Source organism: Poecilia mexicana, unplaced genomic scaffold, assembly GCF_051168715.1.
Source record: "Poecilia mexicana isolate PSO_F unplaced genomic scaffold, ASM5116871v1 scaffold_5, whole genome shotgun sequence".
Taxonomy (NCBI): Eukaryota; Metazoa; Chordata; class Actinopteri; order Cyprinodontiformes; family Poeciliidae; genus Poecilia; species Poecilia mexicana.
This window is the reverse complement of record NW_028263374.1, coordinates 3,000,220-3,016,781: the sequence shown is the minus strand read 5'-3', so window position 1 is coordinate 3,016,781 and position 16,562 is coordinate 3,000,220. Positions and strand designations below refer to the sequence as shown.

Genomic DNA, 16,562 nt, shown 5'->3' with positions numbered 1-16,562 from the left:
GCCTCTCACCCAGAACATTAGCTGGAGAGGCACCAGCAACCCTCCCAACCCCACTAAGGGACAAGGGTGTAAGAAAATGGATGGATGGATGACAGGTGTGTCGCTACCTGTTGACAGTAGAGCCCCACCACAAGGCCCTGTGTCCGAACTGCACTCAAACTGAGGTGAAGTGTAATGACTGAAAATCAGTTTGAAGCTAAAACAAGATGTGCAGATCTCAACAAGCTCAACCTTTCAACACTGAACCCCCATAAATGATATTTATTGTTATTTGGGAAAAAGTAAACTATTGTCTTCAAAACTATATTAATTTCTTGTTTTCATGTTGCTCCATGCCCTAGCTAATGTAGACTTATGGCAACTTTTAGTGAAAATCTTCAACCCCGTAACAGTCAACCCCGTTACAAAAACAGTGTTTTTTGGACATTTGAAATTGTCGCGTTACGAGGTTGACTTTAAAGCAGCCCAAGTAACAAAGAAATTCGTAATAATGTTTGGGATTTCACGCACAAAGTGGGGAAACATGTTTTCTTGGAGGTTCAAAGAGTCCTTCAATTGATAAAGTGTTCAAAATCAAAAAATTTTGTGATATATTTTTAAGTACCCTGAGACCCCAAAATGCACCTAATTCACAAAATCACCGAACTGGGTCGAGAAGGACCTCGCTGCACCAAACAGAAAGGGTCGGGGACGGACCACTGTCAATCTCTTACCTTATTTGGAAATGGGGCTATAGCAATCCGGAAGTGATTCCGTTTTTATTTTCTTTTGAAATCTGTGATATATTTTCACCTTTTGGAATGAATTTAACTCTCAGAATGTATTTGAACTTCTCTCTTTTATTTACTTCACGGCAGCTCACAGTTTTTAGCAAATTTTGTAGCTTTCGGTGTACTTCTAAATCTGCTCTTTAGTCGCATCTTTTCGGGCCTGCTACTGCCTCTAGTGGCATGGGGGTGGTAACACAACCAATATAATTACATTACTAAATCAGAATACCACAAAGTCTTTATTATTTATTATTAAATCTGGCATTACTGGCACCGTAAAAGATAACTTCCCTCACAAAAGAATAGTATGTCTGATAGTATGTCTGGATTTATTATTCATGACGTAACGGAGACATCCGTGCACAGGCGGAAGTAGTTCAGTATTGTGGTCGCCATTTTCAAAACGGCTAAGCTTTATTGCACACTGGAATTGTCCACTAAAGAAGTTTAAATAAAGAGCTGGAACTTTGAATGAAAGGTAAAGAGAACCAGCAGAAGCATGGCGGACCTGAGACTACTGCACGTCTCAGTGCCTTATCCCTGTAGTTTTTCTTTAGTAAAGCTGTTTTCTTCATATGATATTAGCATTTTTAGCTAAGGCTAGCTGCGGACTTATTACAGACAGACACAGGACAAATGGATGCTCCTATTTAGCTATCTATAGTCATGATCTAGAAGTTTCCCTGTTGTTCCTGTAAGTCGACCAGGAGAGGTCTTGTTTAGGTTTTTCTAAAAGAGTTGGATTTCTCCTGTGTTCACTTCAAGGTCCGCTATCATTGTGTGAGGATATGCTCTACTGCAAAACAGTTTTAAAGGAGATGTTAAATGTCTCCAACTTTACCTTCCCTTCATTGGTGACCTGTTAAATTCAGGATAAAAATCTCATTCAGAGATAAAACAGAATAATCAAGCTCCATGTTTTATATTAGAGACTAGGGGTGGTCTATATGGACTTAGATTGTTATGATATTTTGCAGTTTAATTGTGATAATGATAAGATTAGAACTACTTACTGCTGCTACAAACACATACTGTTCATGAATAACATTCCTATTTCATAAGCTTCTTCTGGAGCCACTTAAGGGAATGTGATTTATATTACCAAACTGTGCTCAGACTTATAACATTTGTCCTTTTTTTTTTTACATTAATTTATTGAGACAATAAATAAAAATTTCTATCGTGATAAGAATTTTTTTTTACAACAAATAATAAACAATACATTAAATGCCCACCCATATTTGACATCTGATATTCACAAACATTGAAAAAAAATGTTCTGGACATTTCTGCTGGTTGTTTTGTCCTATTCGCACTGAGTTAGTTTTATGCTATTTGGAATAATGGTGGAAATCGTCTGTGTTAATCCCCAGCAGATCGACCATGTCAGTAATACATAAAATAAAAATTCCCTTACAAATTATCTGCTATATATTTTGCTGAACTCTGGGGATCTGTGATAATATTAATACTAAGGTGATTAGTGATTTTTACAGAAGTGGGCTGGATCCAAACGTAACTAGACATTTTTTGTTTTCCTGGACGCATTTTTATTTTCTTTTGGCTAAGATATGCTACAGGAGATGTAACATTTGATGGAGGGGGTTCATCATCATATTAGAGACTTTTACAAAACAAATGTTCTGGTTTTTGAGCATCCTCTATGATTCCCTTAATAAATCCCATTTAAACACGATTTGGATAGATTTTTAAGGTGCCTTGACATTACAGTAGTTGTGAATTGTTGCTAAATACAAATAGATTGTATTGAACTGAGCTGGTCAGAACAAAACCCTACCCAGTCATTGGTTGAACTAGATTTTTATTTATTTATTTTTTGTTCTGCAGATCAGTCATTATAATGATGGAGCTCCCTGACTTCAGCAAGCAGCTGTTGCAGCAGCTGTGGATGCTGAGGAAGGAGGGTCTGTTCTGTGACTGCACCATCCTGGTGGGAGACAGTTCTCACCGGGCTCACAAGGTTGTACTGGCTGCCTCTAGCATGCTCTTCAGGTAAAACCGCTGAACTGTTCAGCACATTTTGCTTCGGTTTGATACGTGGACCAGCAGAAACAAAAGCCTCTGCTCCTTGCGCAGGTCCCTTCTGGACAGCTCGGACACCATCTCCATCGACACCTCTGTGGTTTCCTCCCAGGAGTTTGGGGTGCTGTTGGAAATGGTCTACACTGGCAGGTTGCCTCTGGGGAAGCACAACGCAAGCCGTATTGTTGCTTCCGCGGACAGCCTGCAAATGTTCGACGTAGCCGTGGGCTTTAAGAAGGTCCTCACCACTCTGGTGGGTCAGAAAGTCCCAGTTCCGCAGACGAGTGGCCAAGAGGAGACCAGGAGCATCAGGAGCGAGAGCACCCAGCGCTCAGCATCACCCAACGAAGACAAGTCGGCCTCTGAGAAGATGGAGACGACAGCTGAGGATAAATGTTGCCATGACAATAAAGAGGATAAAGAGGAAGGAACTGGTAGAAAAGCCTGTGACGAGGCCTTGGACACCTCAGGTTTGTTTCCAAATGTTACAGTAATTTACCCAAAAGTTTGTTGAACCATCTTTAGCAGGGGAACCGATCAGTGTAATCAGTAAGCCTGTGTACTGATGGTTCTCTTTGCCCTGATTAAGCAGCATAGAAATTAGCTTCATGAATTGTGGTAAACATGTAATTGCAGTACCTGTACTCAGTTTTCCTTCACATCTCCATCACATCAGGGATAGTGAAAGTCTCTCCCGCTGCCAAACATGGATGCCTTTTAACGTACAATATCCTGATAAATATTGCATCCAGGGAATCTTCTGCATTTACAATTGAACAAACAAACTTTTTCTAGCAGAAAAAGACGTATAAATTTGTTTTCTCCCCCCATTCCCGCAAAACCTGAAGAGGCCACCTCCTCTGGAAGCGCAGCAGCAGCAGCAGCAGCAGAAAGCAGCCCGTCGGCCACAGAGGTGCCAGAGGGACCGGCTGCTCTGCTGCTTCAACATTCCTCTCAGGTGGTGGAGCTCCTCAGCAACATGCCGTCTGTTCTGGAGCTGCTGAGCCAGGCAGCACAGAGCAGCCTGGACGAACAGAACAGACAGGTACAACAGGTTCAGTCCTTTCAACCATGGAGCAGCATAATCCTGTTCACACTGACAGGCTTCTCCATTCTGTCTGTAACACTGCCTGTCTGTTGCCATTGTCTTCTTCTCCCCTTTGCTTCAATCTAAGCTGTTCAAGTTGAAATGTCCTCCAGAATGTTAGAAATATTGAAACTGCAGACTTCATGTTCTGCTGCTGCTGCTTAGGATTAACTTAAATGTTCATGATCCCCTCCAAAAAAATGCCAAAGTTTTTTCATTAATTCATATAAAGACATCAGTTTATTGTATGTAAATACATTTACTAAAGTTAATTAAAATTAGATTTTTAGCATTAAGATGGAGATCTCTGGACGATTTTAAAATTGATTGAACAAACTATATGTGCGAATGAATTTTTTTCTTTAACATGGTTGTTGGATTGTTCTTGAATTAAAAAATAGAATAGAAATAGTGTGGAAGTTCAGGTGTGATGGGACATTGAGGCATGCAACTTCACACCAACATACAAATTTATTAAAAAAATATGAAAACACAATTAGGAATGATATTCTGTACATGTAAGGACAAGATTATGGCTGATTATCAATAATCATCAATAATCATGATGAATCGATTATTGAAATAATCAGCAACCTATTTAGTAACTGAATAATGAATACCTGGAGTACGCAGAGTCTTTGTTGAGAGAGCAACACACTCACAGCAGTAATTCAGCCAAAACTGTAGAAAAAACTGATACATTTTGCATTTAAAATAAAAAACCTTTTTGTCTTTCAATGTGTTCTACCTAGAACTCATCAAGTGGCATTTTTAACTTCACCTAGTTCAAATGTATATATATATAAAAAGGAAATATCTCAAGCACATTGTGCTGTTCAATTATTAGTAGAAATAAAAAAATAGATCCTGCCTAAACTGCTCAGTCCAGCAGAAGCTGCAGATGCTTCCTTTTGCTACAGATGATCAAACATTCACTAAAGGTTCAGTTTTAATCCAAAACATTGGTGCTGCTCTCTGAAGTTCAGAGGTCACGTTGTGTCTGTGTCAGGTGGTGAATCAGTGCTACGAGGACAGGGATCCAGCCTCTGTGGTGGAGAAGCTGATCGGCAGACTGAGGGATGGAGGAATCAGCGAGGGCTCCTTCCTCCAGCTGCTGTGCACCGTCCAGAAGAAAGCGCTGCTGGCGTTCCCTGAACCGCTGCGATCTCTGCTGGACCATCTGGATGAGGACACACTGCAAGCTGCAGGTAGAGATAAACACTGCTCCCTGCTTTTAACGCATCATCAGAGCTTTCTCCGTGTTTTCCAGCTGACTCAGAGGAGCCAGATGACTCCACGAAGGAGCCAAACCCAGAGGAGAAGGCAGACGTGGAGACCACTGAGGACCAGAGCGGCGAGGATGAGGCGGAGGCCGACGCTGCAGCAGACTCCTCTTTCCTGCCCTCCTCCGACTCCAACCGCTACCCCTGCCGGTGGTGCAAGAAGACTTTTAACTTTAAGTGCCGGATGGTAGCCCACGTGAAGCGCTGCTCCATGTCACAGGAGTGTAGGGTCCAGTGTCCGCAGTGCCCCAAGAAGCTACCAAATCAGCGGGCTCTGCAGCGCCACCGCGGGGAGGTTCACCGCAACACGCCGCGCGTCAAGAAAAGGGTGGCATGTGATATCTGCGGACGCAGCTTTGCCCACCCATCAGGTGAGGGTCACCTGACCTTTGATATCTGCTGTCATGGTAAGATGCAGTTTCCAAGTTTCCAAGCCTCTGCCTCACCGAGCAGCCCCTGCCCCGAGACTCTCCCACTCAGCTCCTTCAGACTAGCCAGCAGCAATTAGCAAACACCTGGTGAAAGTGGTGTTTGGTACTTTCAACAGGCTGTTTGGGACAGTGTATGAGCATAGTAGCTCATACATTTCAAATTCACCTGAAAAAGATAGTATGGGACTGAGATCAGGGTTTGTGATTGCTGCTCTAAAAAGTTGAGTCTTTTTCATCTTTGAGCTACAAATTAATTTGACAATATACTGGGTGTCAAATTTTTCTTTCCCACTCAGTTGGTTGTTCTGTAGCAACAGAATATGATGTTGGTTTCAGTGTTAATTCAATAATGTGTTGAATTCAGTTAGCTGATTTCAATATTGAACACTACCTATAACAAGGTCATATTGTGTAGAATAAAAATCTTTGTTCATGCAAATTCACCTCCAACCAAACCTGTGACGTTTCAGGTTTGGTTTACCACAAACAGGCAGAGCACCTTGAAGTGAAGCCGTTTGCCTGCGAGGAATGTGGCGCAGTGTTTGGAGCCAACTCTTCTCTGAAGAACCACATGAGGCTGCACACAGGAGAGAAACCCTACCACTGTCAGCACTGCGACATGAGCTTCAGCGTAGCTGCTGCACTGGCTTACCACACCAAGAAGAAACACTCTGAGGGTAGGACAGTCTGGCATTGTGGCTTCTCACTACCAATATGGAGGAATAATCTCTAAGATTATATATGTATTTTTTGTTTTAAACCTTAAAGTATTATCTGGTCTTTTTTTTTCAGGAAAGATGTATGTGTGTCAGTACTGTAAGGCTGTGTTCGCCCAGTCCATTGAGCTCACACGTCATGTACGGACACACACTGGTGACCGGCCTTATGTGTGTCGAGAATGTGGGAAGGGCTACAGCCAGGCCAGCGGGCTCACTGTCCACCTGCAGACCTTCCACAGTAAGAACCCACTCAGTCTGATGCTAACACTATTATTACCCACACCAGGGACACAACTAACAATTATTTTATGAGTCGATCATTCTATTGGATACCAGTTTGGTGTATTCTGCAGATTTTTTATTTAACCACTTAAACCTTTTTTATATAATATTAGAAACATTTTACATTTATGTGCCTTCTCTGACTTTATACAGAAAACGGCTAACCTTGATGCGCTTTCTCTCAGTAAAAGTTCACACAGAAAGACGTAATCAGCGTGAACTGCTTTGTGCTCACTGTTTCCTGCTGCTTTCTGACTTTTTCCTGCTGTGTTCTGACTTTTTCCTGCGTTCTGACTGTTTCCTGCTGTGGTCTGACTGTTTCCTGCTGCGTTCTGACTTTTTCCTGCTGTGTTCTGACTTTTTCCTGCTGCGTTCTGACTTTTTCCTGCTGTGTTCTGACTTTTTCCTGCTGCGTTCTGACTGTTTCCTGCTGCATTCTGACTGTTTCCTGCTGTGGTCTGACTGTTTCCTGCTGTGTTCTGACTTTTTCCTGCTGCGTTCTGACTGTTTCCTGCTGCGTTCTGACTGTTTCCTGCTGCGGTCTGACTGTTTCCTGCTGTGTTCTGACTGTTTCCTGATGCGTTCTGACTGTTTCCTGCTGCGTTCTGACTGTTTCCTGCTGCGTTCTGACTGTTTCCTGCTGCGTTCTGACTGTTTCCTGCTGTGTTCTGACTGTTTCCTGCTGCGTTTTGACTGTTTCCTGCTGCGTTCTGACTGTTTCCTGCTGCGTTTTGACTGTTTCCTGCTGCGTTTTGACTGTTTCCTGCTGCGTTCTGACTGTTTCCTGCTGTGTTCTGACTGTTTCCTGCTGCGTTTTGACTGTTTCCTGCTGCGTTCTGACTGTTTCCTGTTGTCTTTCTCAGACCTGTCAGAACCTCATGACTGTAAGAAGTGCTGCCTCAGCTTCTCCACCCTGGAGAAGCATCAGCAGCACATTCAGGAGTTTCATCCTAAGGAGTTCCACAAGTGCAGCATATGCAGCAAGGTATTCCAGAGCGCCGCCCTGCTGGAGAAACACAATGTGACTCACTCTGGAAGCAAGCCGTTCAGCTGCCAGCTCTGCAACAAATCCTACCAGGTAAGATGATGAATTTCTGTTGCTGTGGCAAGATGGTTAGAGAGAAGAAGAGAGATAGGAAGGGAAGCAGATGTGTTGTCCACTTTAGCAGGTGGGTTTACAAACAAATGTGACCAAAAAACAATTTTACAAAAATACTACAAAACTGACTGAGAAGTTAAGTTGGCAAAAATAAACAACACTGAATTTAAACCAACCAAAATGGATGACATATACAAACAGCTAAACTGACATGGTGCTAAAAAGCAGGGCCAGCCCCGTTGAAAAGGGCTGGTGGAAACGCAATTAAAGCGAGCCGAGCCGAGCCGGCCAAGGCGAGCCAGTGGAAAAGGGGCATTAGTGTCCTCTGACAAAGCTAAATTACATCTCTCTCTCTCATTCTCATGTATCCCAGCAACTGTCTGGGCTGTGGTACCACAACAGAACCAACCATCCTGACGTGTTTGCCAGCCACACCCGGCAGCTCAAGACCCTGGTCCAGTGTGAGCTCTGCTTCAAGTTTTTCCCTGACGCTGCCACACTGTCCACGCACCAGGCCACAGAGCACCAGGGTGAGGACCGGCCGCCGGAGACATCATCATCATCATCATCATCATCATCATCATGGACTAACAGGCAGCATTATGAGACATATATGATGCCAGTTATTCCCAGACACTTCCACAGTCAGGATGTGGGATCCCTCAGGGCTCGTTCTCTGTCAGCCCTACATTGTCTTTGCTGTAGAATGTGACTGCAGAGTGATCCGGTAGCGCTCCCATGCTGTCCCTCACATGTGCTGTCTGTCCCCAGGCTCGGAGCCGACGCCTGCCTCCTGCCTGTACTGTAAGGCCGATCTGGGCAGCGGGGACCAGGCGCAGCAGCACGTCTGCAGCCACCCCCCCAGCAGCTGCCCCCTCTGCTCACTGATCTGCGTCTCCCAGCTGGAGCTGCAGGAGCACCTGCTGTCCTGTCACATGGAGCTGGAGGCGGGGGTGGAGGGCCACGGCTCCACCACCTACACGGTAACACCACCTCCTAATGGAATCCTCCATGTTAGCTGGAACAGTGATGTTGTTAGTGATTTGGAGAACAGTCTGCAGATAGTGTACCAACCTACCTGTCTGTCCCTCAGGTGATTTCATCAGGAGACAAGCAGGAAGGGGAGGAGTCCAACATGCTGTCTGAGGAGCAAAGCACCCTGGGAAATGGCCAGCATGTGCTTGTAACGGTCAGAGGTGGAGTAGAGGGCGGGTCGGCAGGTGAGGTGGTGGAGGTGAACATCAACGAGCTGCTGAGCAGCTCCATGGCATTCATATGCCAGGACAAGAAGTCGCCTCAAAACACCTAGCAGAGGACCCCAGGGTCCTGCTGGAGGTCTGGGTTGGACTGGAGCTGCTTTGCATGTTTCATATAACTCAGTGTCTGACTACTTCGGAACTCTGGGGCCAGTTCTGATATTAAGAAGCAAAGTTTTTACTTTAAAGAGGACTCACAACTGTAGTTAAAATTCAGGATATTTGCAGAACTGTGTGTGTGTGTGTGTGTGTGTGTATTCAGTGGGAGAACCCATGATTCGATCATTTGTTTAGGTTTACCTCCTTGCAAAAATCTAAAAATTTTTGTGTTCAGTATAAGAGGAAGAGGTCAAATCCTCCAACAACAAAATAAACGGTAGTTTTTAACCATTACGATCTGGGGATGTTTCTTTGCAAATGGAACAGAAAGATTGCACCACATTAAAGAAACATTTAGCAGAACCAGGTACTGTTGAATCTTGGATGCACACACACTGCCTGACGCAAAACAAAGTGTCACCACCTGAGTTTAACTGATCAAATAGGTCTGAGCCTCCTATTGGACAGTTTCTGCTTGGAGAACAGCCTTCCAGCTTCAACACGTTATTCAACCCAGCTGATGCAACGGATGTACTGAATGACTAGGTTGGTTAGGTCATTGTTGGATTGTTTCTTCCCTGATGATGCCTGATGTTCCAAGATGACAGCGCCAGCAGGCGTCATCAGGATGAGATCGCGATAGAGCTTCATGGAACAGGAGGCAGCATAGGTCAGACCCCATCATCATCATCAATGCAAGATCTTGGTGAAAAACAAACGCTTAAATAAATCTTGCATGCAACATTACAGAAGTTTCCCGAAACAATGCCACAGCAAATATGTGCTTTAAACTAATCTAAAACTGACCAACCAAATATTAGTTTTTTGGCCAAGCGGTGTATGATTGAAACGACTGAAGGTCCTACAAACAGTTTACTGTTGTATCAATGTGGCCTGTCTGCTCTGACCCTTGATCTAATTAAGTCAATCCCACTGTAAGGATTTAGTCAATCTGTTAAAATAAAAAAAAACTGTTTTTAAATTGTGCAGGTGATCAGATCTTTTTTTTTTCTGTGGTTTTATTGTTACTGTAAGAAAGGTCCTCTTCTGTTGCCTGGAAACATTAAAGAGACATAAACAACCATCTGAACGAGTGTTTATTACAAAAGAAACACTTGAAGCTGCTTCCTGATCAGATCATAAATATACAAAACAAATCAGCTCACAATGCCAGCGAGTGCCACAACACCTTTCCCATTTTCTACTTTTATTGCCTTGAACATTGATAACTAATCAGACACATATTAATACATATACAATGTCCTGAAAATCTACCAGTGCAGTCCAGTCACTTTATTTACCTTTTACTCATAGAAAAGATTAAAAAAAAAGTGCTTTACAGTGGAGAGACAAAGAAAACCTGAGGTAAAGAAAGAGGAGCAGAAAATACAAAAACACAAATGAAATCTTTCTCCAACGACTGAGGAGAGACTATTTTTTAAAATCACAAAACAGTATTTTTCATATTTCTATACAGCAAACTGGTAGTAAATCTGGTCGATCTGTGTACATTAGGTTCACCTGAGCCATTTACGGTTAGTCTGCATTCAGTTTGTTCATATAAAGCCAATTCACACTCAAACGAAAGCTCAGGGCAATATACAGGATAAACGACATCCAATTCCTATCCGGACATACATCATCTAATCCAGGGGTGCCCAAACTTTTTGTCAAGTGGCCAAAATTGTCAAGTTGAACTTGTCGCAGGCCAAGAAAACATTGAAAAAATAAACTATCGTAAAATCAAGCAAATAAAAAAATTCCCCTTTTTTTTGTTGTTGTATGAAATAGATGTTATTCAGTTTCTTTTGTGCTCGACTCAACAAATTTATTTCCAGTAATGAGAACATGACAGGGGTCACTTTCTTTCAAAACACAAGCCATGTTTAGTCAGGTTTAATGAATTAATAGCTTGCATATTGTAAACATTCGGTTGCGATATGTAACCGTTGGTTATGTTGTATTCATTTTTTTCCCATTGTTTGAAAATTATGTCTGTAATATTTTTTACCCTGATTAAAAATAAAATGTCTCTGTCTGCATCCACCAGCTGTGCTGGTGGTTGATGCCTTTTTGAATTTCCGTTGGGAGGCCACACAAGGGGCAACAAATGAACCTCGGGCCTCAATTTGGACACCCCTGACCTAATCAATCCAGTTCTATTTATTTTACTGACATCTTAATCAAACAATACCGTAATTAAAGGGAACTGTCAACTGTTTTTTTTTTCTATATTTAATAAAACTGTCACTATATCATGACAGTTTGTTATGAGAAAAATAATCTGTGAAAATATCTCTCCTCCACTTCCTCCCTGATCTGCTATTTCATTCCCAACCAAAAACAACCAATCAAAGCCAGGAGGCGGGTCTTAGTGCTGTCAATCAATATTATTACTCTGCTAAATGTGCTAATGCTGGATAAATAACTTCCCAGTACAGGAAAGACGTGTATTATCCGTCATTGGTGGCCATGCTAACTAGCCTTAGCATACACTAGCTGCAGTGAAGCAGAGAGCACTGTGATTGAGAGCGCCAAGACCTTCCTCCTGACACTAATTGGTTATTTCTAGTTAGCAATGGGAGAAAGCAGAGGAGGTTGATTTTTTTTTCCTTTTTTTTTTTTTTTTTTTTTACAGATTATTGGTCTTGTATATCGTCATGACATCATGACAGTTTCAACAAATATGTAAAACAGACTCTTTCTTTTTTTTTTTTTTTTAAATAAAAGTGACAGACTGCAGCTTTAAAGTGATCAGGAATCTAAAAGCTGCTGTCAGGTTTCCGATCAGTCTTCATCGCTTTCACTGCATCACCGGTACAAAAACACATTCAGAGGCTCTGCCTTCATTCACGAGAGTCAGATATGATTCAGTGCTTAAGAGCTTCATGCTGCATTTCCTCCACTCACCACTAGATGCTGGCTGTGGACTTCAGGTAGGAACATGTTTGGACATAAATCTGCTTAGAACTCAATGAATCCCTGAAGCGTGAAAACAGTCTCCATCAAAACCTTAGAAAACTCGTTTTCCGTTCCGACTGCACCGTGTTCCGTCTGCAGCCTAGCTGCTTATCTTCTTGCGGGGCAGGTAGGCGTTGGTGATCTGGTTCATGGCCACCAGGGCAGGGAAGAGGGGAAGCATGGCCATCAGCCACCAAGCCGCCCCCTTCACCGTGGCCTGGAACCAGTCTGACAGCATGGCCAGCATGATGGTGCTGGTGGCCAGCAGGTACACCACCAGGCCACAGGTGGCGTGGTAGAGCTTGAGTTTGGCCGGGGATGAGGAGAGCCGCAGCTGCTTGTGGAAGACCAGGCAGACGCCGCAGCCAGCCTGGAGCAGGGAGGCGGCGAGGGTGCAGCAGCCCATCAGGCTGTGCCAGGACACCAGGTGGGGCAGCTCGGACACGACCTTACTGGCCAGGATGAAGCCCAGCCCCACCGCTGCCGCCACCAGCGCCAGGGCCTGGCACAGCCAGTGGAAACGCACTTTGTTCTTCCGCGACTTCAGGCAGAAGATGGTACCCTCGGCAGAGAAGAGGAGGATGCCTTCAGTCATGCACAAGCAGTACTGCAGAAAGAAGAACGGGGTCAGGGATGTCAAACTTATTTTCATCATATCCCGACCATAAATGTTCTCAAAGGGACCGCTCGTGGCGGAATGCCTTAATAAAAACACCAGTTAAATTTAGGGGTACACAGATTAACCAGCCAGACGATTAATCGGTGCCAATTTCCTTCATTTTGGGAGATCGGTGATTGGCTGATACTTCCATCTGAAGCCGATCTTATCTACCTCAGCAAAGATCTAAACCAGGGGTGTCAAACTCCAGTCCTCGAGGGCCGCTGTCCTGCAGCTTTTAGATGTGCCACAGGTACAAAACACTGGAATGAAACGGCTTAATTACCTCCTCCTTGTGTCGACAAATTCTCCAGAGCCTTGCTGATGACCTAATTATTCTATTCAGGTGTGGTGCAGCAGAGGCACATCTAAAAGTTGCAGGACACCGGCCCTTGAGGACTGGATTTCGACACCCCTGATCTAAACAATCAACCACTGTCCTCTTCTGCTCTCCTGAAAGAGGTTTGACTGTTAGCCCCGCTCACCAGGTCATGTCTGCACATTTGTAGTTAACAACAGTCACCCCACTGTTGCCAACTCAGTGACTTTCTTGCTTTATTTAGCTCCATTTCAGACAAAAAAAATTGGCATTGGCCAAAATCGGAATCAGCAGGTCTGGCTTTTTAAAAGATTGGTAATCGGCAATAGGTCATTAGACTGCATTTGATGCACCCCTAATTAAAATTACTGTTAAAATACTATAGTACTAGTTCTTAATATTTAACAATCAACAGCTTTTCACATCAATGTAATTGTTATGTTAAAGTTCGATTCTAGAGGCCCACATAAATGGTTTTGAGAGGCTGGATTTGGCCTGTGGGCCCCAGGTTTGACACAATGACACATATTTTGTCATTGTGTCTGATGTGCTTCTGCACTCAGAGTAAAGTCATTTTAATCTACAGTGGTTCTCAATACTCCTTCACATAAATGTCGACTTGTTGACAGATCTGCCAACAACGACATCTGGTCGTCTGACAGCTTCATGTCGGCGCTGCCAGACTGTAGAGACGTCGGTGAAACAGAAGCTGAAGCAGCGCTTCATGTCAGCTGCCTCCACCAGCATCAATTATTTACAGTGGAAAGATGACGGCGATACGAAAGGCTGAAAAAACTGCAGAGTCAACAGAAACCCTGCCGCTAATGTTTAAACGAGCTGGACCCATCAGTAAACCGAATCAGCAAATAAAGCTACTTTATATGTGGTGAAAACGCAATTTGAGTTAAGTAGACTTTGTCCAACTTTATTAAAGTGAAGCGATCGTTATTAGTAAGGTATGAAGGAATGAATGAGTCTTAATAAACACCAAGCTTAAAAATGAAGTCAGAGTCCCAGCAGCCCGTTGTGTACAGAATTCAGGAAAAATAACTGGCATATTGAACTAAAGGTCAGAATAACTCAGTACGCATCATGACTGATGTGCTGAACTTTCTAAAAATGGACCAAAAGTTTTTGATGTTCAATGAAAACTCTGTAGGCTGAATTCAGCTGAATTTATGCTTCTTTATGCTTGTACTAACATGGCTGAACATCACAGAGTGGGTGATTTCTGATAATATTTGTTAATATTTAGTAATTTTTAATCAGGAGGAGAGATTGCTGTCATGGTAACAAGTCAATGTAATCGATGTAATCAACTGTCCCTGGTGGTAGTGATGCATCAGTTTGTCAGGTTGGGACAAAATGATGCACTGATGCATCAGTTTGTGTGTGTGTGCGTGCGTGCGTGTGTGAGACTTACAGCAACAGACATGCACAGCGGATGCCAAGAAAACAGACCTGCAAGACAGACAGACATCAGTGAGTGTTCCTCAATGGAAGTTGATTTTCAGAACAGGAGGAAAGAAACTTACAAATGTGGCAACATTTATTCTGTTACAGCTGCAACAGACATCAGAGTCTAAAAGCAGAGCTAAGGCTGCAGGAAATCCCAAAATTATTTACACATTTTCCTCCAAGATAACCAACATGGTTGCATGGTGAATTATCTGAGAGGCCTTCCTTCTTCCCACCTGTTTGCTTAAACATTATCACCCTACAGGTCACTTCTTCTTAAATTAACTAATAAATGTTAATTTGAGGAGTCGTTCCTCCTAATCAACTCTTTTTGGTCACTGGTTGTGTTTGTAGTGTTTATGGACTGGATCTTAAGGCGTAGTCATAAAGAGGAGGGCGTCAGGATCTCATCTTTACTTTTTGCAGACGATGTGGTTCTATTGACTTCTGGAGGTCATGACCTCCAACTTGCACCAGAGCAGTTTACACAAAAAGGTCCCAGAAAAACAAGCCATTCAATAAAGTGCAGTGATGTAGACAAAAATGCCCCATTGATGTCAGAGGCAAAAAGAATAGGATGGTTTGAGACGATAGGTGCTTTAAATAACATCTCACTGCATCCAAATGTGGAAACCATCTCTGAATGAATAACAGATAGACCCTGAAGCAGCTGCAGGAATACAGCAGCAGAAACCCAGACCAGGTGTCAGCTATAAACAGAAAACTGCACTTTTTGCTCAAAGGAGCGTGAAAAATGTTGCCTGATCCAACGAGTTTTGACTTGAGGAGCAAATTCAGACGGGATCAGAATTCGACACCCCTTATATCAATAAGTGTCCCTCCGGATGGAAACCAGTAGGGAACTGAGAAGACCAGTCACATGTTGTGACTCCTTCTAAGAAACAGATAATCAAATCCTGTCAAGTTGAATTCGGTCACAACAAGTGACCGAATTCAACTTAAATACACTCACTGGTTCCGGGTCTGGACAGCACGGAGATGACGATGGTAAGGCCTAGACCGGTGACATGAGCTACGATCAAAGCTGCTCTGCGCAGCCACACGTAGATCCAGAAGTCCCGCATCCCAAGCCCCTCTCCCAACGGGCTGTACTCCACGTCAGACGGCATCGTGCCGCTGCTGCTGCGTCAACCCCGCTGGATGGAAGTGGTGTGCTGGAAGGCTGGGATGCGGCGCGTGCGAAGTGACGCCCGATAAGCTGCATTGTCAACTGGGAGGACGGGAGATCCGATCCGCGGCAAAAGGAAGAGGAGACCAGCGGCTGGCACGAGCCACTGCAGCGTCACAAATAAACACGCGACGCCACTTCCGGTGTATTACAGGAAGCGGTTTCGCCAAATAGTCTGTTCAGAACGGACAAATTTTATATTAATAGCCCTAGTTCTCTAACTGAAGTAAATCATATTAACAATACACACGATAATAAAACTGTGATCTTAAATCTAAATAAGGCGAGTTGATTAGCGCGTGAAAACAGAACTGTGGGATTAAATAACATTTACCCTGCTTTCTGCCCACGACTGTTAGGTTAACTGGTTTTTAAAATACAAGGTGTGTGCGTCTGCCTGTACATGGCTGGTTGTCCTGTGTGTCTCTGAAGGACTGGTGACCTGTCCCGGTTAGACTCCGCCTCTCGCCCAATGACTGCTGGAGACAATCACCACACCTTTATGCGACCCTGCAAGAAGTTGCAGGGTCGCATATGCTGGAGCCTCAGCAATGCGGCTCCAGCTCAACAGAGACAGGAAGGGTTCTCTGTACCCCATGTATGTCCCACTATACCAGGAAGTTCTGCACAATACGCTAAATAAGGGACCGACACCAGTCTGAGGTTCAGCATAATCTAAATCACATAGAAAACACACCAATCTAATCTTATATAATTGAATACATCACCCCCACACATGATGGAATTTCTGGGACATTCCTCTGACACATTCTTGCTAAGATCGTGGTGACGACATTTGAAATTGGTGCAGACATATTTTAGTATATTCCTGAGTCAGGAGGTTATAGACCCAGCAGCTGTGTCTATAACCCCTTGTCCCATACGTTTGGTCTTCCGCCTCCATCTTT

The 16,562-nt window shown here is 43.6% G+C and overlaps 2 protein-coding genes and 1 long non-coding RNA gene across 5 annotated transcripts; 1 reads left to right on the top strand and 2 right to left on the bottom strand.

Moving 5' to 3' along the window:
* The first annotated feature begins 1,136 nt into the window (after positions 1 to 1,136).
* zbtb40 (zinc finger and BTB domain containing 40) lies at positions 1,137 to 10,153 on the top strand. 2 transcript variants are annotated; one of them, XM_088005333.1, is made up of 12 exons: positions 1,137 to 1,248; positions 2,619 to 2,783; positions 2,868 to 3,283; positions 3,662 to 3,858; positions 4,910 to 5,108; positions 5,171 to 5,554; positions 6,085 to 6,291; positions 6,407 to 6,571; positions 7,479 to 7,693; positions 8,088 to 8,244; positions 8,486 to 8,697; positions 8,808 to 10,153. In XM_088005333.1, exons 2-12 carry the CDS (start codon positions 2,632 to 2,634, stop codon positions 9,021 to 9,023), a joined length of 2,520 nt encoding a protein of 839 aa, XP_087861459.1. In that variant the 5' UTR covers positions 1,137 to 1,248; positions 2,619 to 2,631; the 3' UTR covers positions 9,024 to 10,153. The 2 variants fall into 2 exon arrangements, with proteins under 2 accessions (XP_087861459.1, XP_087861458.1); XM_088005332.1 differs by having other exon boundaries at positions 5,150 to 5,554.
* LOC148159581 (uncharacterized) lies at positions 2,576 to 3,654 on the bottom strand. 2 transcript variants are annotated; one of them, XR_015762808.1, is made up of 3 exons: positions 3,453 to 3,654; positions 3,060 to 3,175; positions 2,576 to 2,970 (listed from the first exon to the last, which is right to left on the bottom strand). It is a non-coding gene; the product is annotated as an uncharacterized LOC148159581 (long non-coding RNA). The 2 variants fall into 2 exon arrangements; XR_015762807.1 differs by having other exon boundaries at positions 2,576 to 3,175.
* cyb561d1 (cytochrome b561 family, member D1) lies at positions 10,149 to 15,822 on the bottom strand. The gene is made up of 3 exons (XM_088005335.1): positions 15,439 to 15,822; positions 14,431 to 14,468; positions 10,149 to 12,637 (listed from the first exon to the last, which is right to left on the bottom strand). The coding sequence occupies exons 1-3, from the start codon at positions 15,593 to 15,595 to the stop codon at positions 12,131 to 12,133; spliced, it is 702 nt and encodes a 233-aa protein (XP_087861461.1). The 5' UTR covers positions 15,596 to 15,822; the 3' UTR covers positions 10,149 to 12,130.
* Positions 15,823 to 16,562: the final 740 nt, after the last annotated feature.

Excerpts from the sequence above, each read along its gene's own strand:
- cyb561d1 (XM_088005335.1), bottom strand. The coding sequence starts at position 15,595 with ATGCCGTCTGACGTGGAGTACAGCCCGTTGGGAGAGGGGCTTGGGATG. Across the intron at positions 14,469-15,438 it reads GCTGTCCAGACCCGGAACCA|GTCTGTTTTCTTGGCATCCG; the intron begins GTGAGTGTATTT and ends TCTGTCTTGCAG. Across the intron at positions 12,638-14,430 it reads CGCTGTGCATGTCTGTTGCT|TACTGCTTGTGCATGACTGA; the intron begins GTAAGTCTCACA and ends TTCTTTCTGCAG.
- zbtb40 (XM_088005332.1), top strand. The coding sequence starts at position 2,632 with ATGATGGAGCTCCCTGACTTCAGCAAGCAGCTGTTGCAGCAGCTGTGG. Across the intron at positions 2,784-2,867 it reads GCCTCTAGCATGCTCTTCAG|GTCCCTTCTGGACAGCTCGG; the intron begins GTAAAACCGCTG and ends CTCCTTGCGCAG. Across the intron at positions 7,694-8,087 it reads TCTGCAACAAATCCTACCAG|CAACTGTCTGGGCTGTGGTA; the intron begins GTAAGATGATGA and ends CATGTATCCCAG.